Source organism: Cynoglossus semilaevis, chromosome 10, assembly GCF_000523025.1.
Source record: "Cynoglossus semilaevis isolate Cse_v1.0 chromosome 10, Cse_v1.0, whole genome shotgun sequence".
NCBI classification, from domain to species: Eukaryota; Metazoa; Chordata; class Actinopteri; order Pleuronectiformes; family Cynoglossidae; genus Cynoglossus; species Cynoglossus semilaevis.
Window position 1 is genome coordinate 19,030,362 of NC_024316.1, and position 7,905 is coordinate 19,038,266.

At 40.0% G+C, this 7,905-nt stretch overlaps 1 protein-coding gene across 1 annotated transcript in view; it reads left to right on the forward strand.

Moving 5' to 3' along the window:
- Window positions 1-2,974: 2,974 nt before the first annotated feature.
- LOC103385409 (glucose-6-phosphate 1-dehydrogenase-like) overlaps window positions 2,975-7,905 on the forward strand; it is a 7,429-nt gene continuing 2,498 nt past the window's right edge. Inside the window, 7 exon segments of the mRNA XM_008319284.3 lie at window positions 2,975-2,993; window positions 4,386-4,510; window positions 5,671-5,708; window positions 5,794-5,902; window positions 6,215-6,432; window positions 6,557-6,715; window positions 7,536-7,779. Of these exon segments, the coding sequence (XP_008317506.2) occupies window positions 4,391-4,510; window positions 5,671-5,708; window positions 5,794-5,902; window positions 6,215-6,432; window positions 6,557-6,715; window positions 7,536-7,779 (888 nt within the window). The 5' untranslated portion in view covers window positions 2,975-2,993; window positions 4,386-4,390.

Consider the following 7,905-nt stretch of genomic DNA (forward strand, 5'->3'; position numbering starts at 1 on the left):
TCACCCCCCCGGCATGGCAACCTTCAGCCCTAACAGTGTGTTCTACACCAGAAATCCTCAACCTTTTTTGTACCAAGGACCGGTTTTTGAATCATTAAGGATCAATACATTTTCAAAATAAAACATTTTTTAGACTTCTGTTAGTTTTGCAGTCTCACTGACATTAATTTTAATTTTTACCATCTTATCTTCAAATCGAGAGTGGATTTACTAATTAAATTAGTAATAATAAAATACACTGCAAAATTATCTACGTACCGGTACTGGTCCACGCACCGGGGGTTGGGGATCCCTGTTCTAGACGTCAGCTCCTTCCCCTTCAGAGATATATTTTTTGTGCAAATAATTATGAAGGAATTTTGATGATAGTGTTGCTCCAGAGCAGTGGATGTTGTCAGGTCTGGGGGTCGGGGGTTCGAGGGTCTGGGGGGGGCAGTGGTTCTGTAAAGCCGGATTCTTCCGTGAAGAAGAAATAGATGAAGTGGAGCAAACAAACAAACAAACAAACAAACATATTTTGACTGAAAACTGTGCTTTGTAATTCTGGTCGGGCAAAACTATTTTCACTGTGAGGTTTTTATGAAACAACGAACCTGATTTTCTTGCCAACACAACAGCTTTGAAGCATGTCCGATCGTAGTAACCCGTTTCACTTTGGGTTGTTTTTCACTCCAGGGGATTTTGTATCACTCCTGCCTCCATCGTTTGTAAATTCTTAATGCTGTTGTTCTGACTTTGGGGACGATTCATTTTTATGCATCTTGTGACGATTTCATTCCACGGGAAAAGGATCAAAGACCAGCACGCTTTCTAGGGAAATACCAGTCGAGAAGCTGAAGCTAACTGGTAGCACCTGATCAACTACAGCCAATGAATTGTGTTCGACGCTCCTTCGGTGTTCACTACAGTATTTTAATTCTGCGGCTGGTGTCGTCATGCACGGCGGGACGTTTGTGCACTCACGTTGGCATAGCAGTACAAACATCCACATACTACCCACGTGGCTTTTTTTAATTTACGTCACTACTGCAGTATTCTGTGCGGTGACCTCTCCTTCCAAGGATTCCGTTTTTGTCACTGATATCTAGGGATGTCCGATAATATCGGCCTGATATTAGCATAATTATGTATCATCTGTAAGAATCATCATCGTTTTTTCCTCCGATAGTGAAAACCTGATAACACAGTTTTTTGGGGGAAAAACGGCTGCATATTAAAGTCTAAGTCACTAGATGGCAGCATTGCAGCTCATGCAGTGGTTTGTACAGATAACCGTTACCAGGCTTATATCGGTATTGCAGCTCATGCAGTGGTTTGTACAGTTACCAGGCTTATATCGACATCGGTCGATATCTGAATCAGAAATTAAGTGTTTGGACGATATTGGGCGTATCGGATATCGGCAAAAAGTTATTATCGGACATCCCTACAGCTAACACTAGGTGGGACACACCCGGTGGCCCCTGCACACATTTCTCCTCCCTCTGTTCAGTCTGTCAGATAATTTGAATTGCCTTAAGTTGAAACAAACAAACAAACAACCAAACAAATCCTGTTAAAGTTAAATGGGACGTGTGCCTGCTGCTCTGCCTGGACGACGATGATGATTGGACGGATCGCTCCACTGGTGTTGGTTCCTCCCAGAGTATCGGCCCTTAGTTAGCGCCTCCACCGCTCCCGATGGCGACCAACAGTTGATCCTGTTTGTACCAAAGCCAACTCACACAGCCTTGTTCCTTCAAAACCCACTTGTGCAATGACCTTGATGACATCAGAGCTCAGGCCTGGTGCACACAACCATGTAAGGGAGATCAGCAACTACCACCTGAACTGTGACCATCGAGGAGTGATTCACTGAAGCGACGAGTTTTTAAAACGGACACGAGTTTATAAAAAAACAAACAAAAGTGCATTGTATGTATTCCATTTCTATTGGCTGTCCATAAACTTGTTTTGATTGTTAGTTTTTGGGATGTTTTCAGGGGACTAATCCAGGGGTGGAAGGTTGTCTCCGTACTACTGATACAGTGTTTTTTCGCTCAGGCCTGACGAATCCTTCCGTGTTTGTTTTTGTTTTTCTTTGTATTTTCCTGAGTTGGAAGAGTGGAGAGGTGGGACGTGTTGTGGGTCGAGGAACAAGAAGAGAGTCGAGGACTATGGCAAAGAGAAAACTTAACATTTCCCCTTGAAGAAAAAATAAAAATATATCTATATAAATGGTGGCTTTGGTGGACATTTATTTATATAATAAAAATTTTCCATGAAAAAAAACCGCTACACTAACACATGAAGACATTAGCTCGTTAAGATGAAGACAAAAGTACGGCTTAAGAGCTGGCGTTCAAACATTTTGAACACCAAGGTTACGTAAGCTCTGGTTGCACTACTTCCTGGTTGCACAAGGAAATAATTACATTTGTCTGTTCCTCATTCCTGTCACTTCTTCAACACAGGTACTGTACTTCTGTTCTTAAGGCACACGAATGCACAAAATAACAGAACAGACGGGCTTTTACCTTATTATATATTTACTTTATTCTGCTGACACAACGAAATAAATGTTCATTCAGCTTTTAGGGAAAAAAAATCAGATGTAGTGAACTTTGATTTCAAAGTTCTTTTCATTCCACTTTTTTAAAAAATAATGTTTTTTTCTGATTACAGAATTGTACGTTTTTGTACAAAAAATGTTAAAATATTTGATTAAAAAAAAAACAATTTGATTAAAAACAACACCAGACAAAGATACAACGATTAAACCTGAGAGATAATAATAAAATAAAATACAATAATTTAAAAAAATAATTATTAAAGTTGAACACGTTTTACAATTATATAAGTCTTTGGACTATTGGGTTATTTCGGTCTCCTTCGTACAGACTTACACGGTCAACAGGGTGATGAGTTTGTCAAGGACGCTCGAAGCCCCGCCCACCGGCAGAGGGCGGTGACGTCGCCGCATTCGACAATGATGGGAACTCTAGCGAGCGCTGGTGAGTTTGTGTCAAACCAATAAAATCTCTCAAATCGGTCTTGTCACAGAAACAGGGAAGTGGGCAGAAGAAGCCACAGCGATAAGAGAGACTGTCCCGCTACTGACACCCGCACTGTCAGAGACAGACGGCGCGAAGGGGACTTTTCTGTTTGTGCTGCGGCTTTATCTTTCTCCTTATCTGAGCCTGGAGCAGCGGCAGTGAGTCGTTAATTCGTGTATTTTATCTCGCTTTTTTTCTCCCCGGCCGACGTAGCCGTGTGTGTCCGCTAGCATGTCTTTCTGCTCTGTTGTCATAATTTTTCTATGTGAAGCTAAAGGAACATGACCGGGCGGTTTTATAATTAGCGCCTCGCACATGTACACACACACACACACACTCACACCGCAGGGTGAAGTGTTGTTCGAAGATATCCAGCTTTATCGTGCTATTAGTGTTAGCCACTAAATACTGGACTTAGCGGAGGATTTCACTAATGTCATTACGGTTGGTGCGTTTGTACAGAGAGCATAACTCCTGCTTCATGATTTGTTTTGGACTGACGATAAGAATTGAGGCCAAATTAGTGTTAATTATTATTATTATTATGTTACGGTATGTCAATTATAGTGTACATGACTTAAGCTTGACGCCCGTGGATATACAGTACAACAGGTATTTCTCCTCCTTCCTCCTCCCTGCAGTTGGTGATATATAATAACTTTATGCTCTGTTTATGAGTTGATTGCGTTGGTAAAACAATATAGTTGAAATAAAAATCAAATCCCGTGACTGTGATGACATTTTTTCTTTCTTACAAAACCAGTCAAACATCCATTTGTGGAGACGACAATTGTCAACCGAACTGAAAAAATAAAAATCTGAAATAATAACAAATACATTTGAAGCAGCTGGAATGCAATAATATTAATAATAATAATAATAATAATAACAATAAAATAAAGAAATAAAATTCTTCCTAAATCTCCATCTTGTCAGTAACAATCATTCTTATGCACTCATTATTATTATTATTATTTTGTAACTAAAGAAAGCTAACCTGCTAACTAGCTAGCTCAATGACGGATGGATAAATAGATGTATAAATATTGTTTAAATAAACATAAATTATAGTTAATCATTTGATTACTTAAATCTATAATATATGTATATATATATTTATATAAACATATACATATATTTATATAAATATATAATATAATACTTTTCTTTGTATTTTGTTGTGTTTTTTCTATGTTAGCTTAGCTTCTGTCTTTCTGTCAGACCAAACATCAAATTAGATTCTGCGAACAAGATAATATGGTTAGAAATGATGGTTGCCGGTAACAAACCCTTGTTGTCCCAGTTATATAATTATAATTAATTTTCAAATCCATGTCCACTTTTCTCCAGAGAAAATGAGCACCACCATCCCCCTCTCTCGCTCTGAGGTGTTCGGGGAGCTGAGGAAGGAGCTGTACGACGATGAGGAGTTCCATCAGTCCGACGTTCACATCTTCTTCATCCTGGGAGCGTCGGTGAGTTCACACACACAAGCTTTGGTTTGGGATACATATTTGTCATGGACCCAACGTATCAACGTGGACTTTTGTGGCACAGATTTGAGGAACTCTGTTAGAGCCGCAGGACAGAGTGAACTGTGAGGTGATCAGAGCAGAGCTTTCACAAGAATTGAGACACCGGAGCTTCCTCTTTGTCAGTTCTTTGTTATAAACTTGAAATCAGATATTTTCTCATCCACTTCCTTGTTTATTATCATTTGGAATGAAGTGCACCCAATGAGACCTGGGTTCACACCACACACCACAGACCTCTGCAAAAGTCAGATGTCAATAAATTAAAATGTACTGTAACTCCTTCGACAAATAGGGTTAAAGGATCAGACTGATTTCTTTCAAACTGCTACTTTGAATCCTGGCCCCTTAGGCGCTGTGTTGTTTTGAAAAAAGAAAAAAAAAATCTTAAACAAATTTAAAAAAGAGGAAGTTAATTCATTAAATCAGAACTTTCCGGAACACATTTAAGTAATTCCGACAGCTTCCTCATTGTTACACATATTTACGGCCTGGATATTGCAGCGTCACCAACTGTCAGCGTTTTCCTCTCACCTGACACACAGGAGGAAGAGCCGCCGGGGTTTGTGTGCAGCTCTTTGTTAATGCCTGTGGTGTTGTGTTGTTGTGTGTGTATGTGTGTGTGTGTGTGTGTGTTGTTCATTCCACCTGTTCTTTTCATCTCATTGTAACACCAGTTGAATGCTCCTCCAAATTTGCAAACATTCACTAAATTATGAAATGAATTAAATGAATGACGTTACTGTTAAATATTAAATGAACTTTAAATATTTAATGAACAGATTTGTATATAGAACAGAGGGATCTACATTTGGAATCACTAGAGAAGAAAGAAAAGAAAAAGAACATGAACCAACACCAGGAATATTGGACTGGGAGTTGGTGAGAAAAATAATAAATCAAAAATAATGAATCAATAACTGATGGAGGAGGAGATTGATACGGGATCAGGAGAGGAGAGATCAGGATATTTCATTATTAAAAAAATGTAAAAAAAAAACAACCCCCCTCAGAAATGTCCTGGAAAGTCCTGGAAATGTTTTCCATGAAAGAGTGGGAACCTTGAATAAAGTTAAAAAAGTATTTCCTTTTTCCTCCTGCAGGGTGATCTGGCCAAGAAAAAGATCTACCCCACACTGTGGTGAGTGGACCTCTGTATGTAGACAGACGTACTGATGTTTACACTGTAGAGGGCGACGTGTGACCGAGCTTCACTTCCTGTCCAGGTGGCTGTTCAGAGACGGCCTCCTCCCTGAGCAGACGTATTTTGTGGGCTTCGCTCGATCTGACCTGACGGTGGACGCCATCCGAGCTTCATGTCTGAAATACTTGAAGGTGAGACCGACATAGTATTATTAACCCTTTGAGTACTTTGCAAAATATTTACAATATATTTATATATGTCACTTAGTCAAACTGTGAATTTCAGCAGTGGTTCCTAAAGTGAGGCTCTGTTAGAGGAGAGAACTAGTCACTCTTACCCCCTGTAGATAAAGAGATGTCAAATTTAGTTACTACTTCCTGCTGCCCTCTAGTGGCCATAAAAATGCTCACACCTTTAACAGCTCTTTAAATCACTTTTCAGCAGCATTTTAAAGACAAAACCTAACAGTTTAATCCAAGTGTTTGTTCACGTTCACTCGTCAGGCGACCGACACGGAGGCGGAGCGTCTGTCGGCCTTCTTCAGCCGGAACACGTACATCAGCGGGAAATACGACGACGAGGGGTCCTTCGTCAAACTCAACTCGCACGTCCTGTCCCTGCCTGGCGGGGCCGAGGCCAACCGCCTCTTTTATCTGGCTCTCCCACCCACGGTTTATCACGATGTCACCAAAAACATCAGTCTCCACTGTATGAGCTCAAAGTCAGTGTGAAAACGTCCCCGTCCGTCCGTCCGTCCGTCAGTGACCGACCGTCTGAGAATCATCTGTTTCTGTTGTAACACCTACACACTCTGTGCTCCTGTGTGTGTGTGTGTGTGTGTGCAGAGGTTGGAACAGGGTGATAGTGGAGAAGCCTTTTGGCCATGACCTGAAAAGCTCCGAGGAACTCTCCGCTCACCTCTCCTCTCTCTTCACTGAGGACCAGATCTACCGCATCGATCACTATCTGGGCAAAGAGATGGTGCAGAACCTGATGGTGCTCCGGTAAGAGAACTGGACTGGACTGGACTGTACTGTACTGGACTGGACTGAACTGTACTGGACTGGACTGGACTGGACTGGACTGAACTGGACTGTATTGGACTGGACTGGACTGGACTGGACTGTGGCGTTTTCAAATAAGTCCAGTAGAATTACATTTTAGTACGTCACAAGAATTTTTTTTTAGGTTGAATTATCCCATTAGAAATATATAAAAGTACACACTGATCATAACAGTGATATAAAAATGAGGCTTTACATTAAATGGGTTCAGATTATTCACATTTATCATCAAATCTGAAATGAGTTTTTTATTATTATGATAAATTATTATGTTAAAAACTGAATGATTTATCATCAAATCTGAAATGAGTTTTGAAATTATTATGATATGTTTAAAAACTGAAATGAAAAGACAAAAATGTTTTTCATCTCTATATTTACCACTGTGTATTTTTCAGTGGTGTACTACAACATTCACAGATTACTACAAACTCACAGTACAATTACAGATATTGAATGTACTGTATTGAGACCATAATATGTCAACTGTACATTCACTAGAAATATTTCTCAGTTTTTGCCCATAATATGTCAACTGTACATTCACTAGAAACATTTTTTTATTAATTAACATAATAAAGTTACTGTTTCCATGGAGATTTATTCAAACTTCACTTTCAGCTGTTCCGCTGCTCAGACTGTGTCCTGTGGACATTCCCGGCTCCCCCCCCCTCCTGCTGCTGCTGCTGCTGCTGCTGCTGCTGCTGCTCAGTGATCAACAGTGATCAACAGTGAACATTGATCCATGTGTTTGCTGCAGGTTTGGGAACAGAATCTTTGGGCCGATCTGGAACAGAGACAGCGTGGCCTGTGTGGTCCTCACCTTCAAAGAACCGTTTGGCACTCAGGGAAGAGGAGGATACTTCAACGACTTTGGCATCATACGGTAAAGACACTGACAGCTGTGGGACAAAAAAATAAATAAAAATCAAATGGCACTTTAGGCATTTACTCACAGTTCCACAAGAGGGCGACAAAGGCCTTTGTTTTTGCCTTTTTCTCTTGTGATGGATTTGTTATTTTAGATTCAGTCGGGACATGTAAATTTAAAGGTGTTTTTCATTTATTTATCATTAATAATTTATCAATATTATTCATTATAAAAACAGATGAAATACTTTTTCACTTGA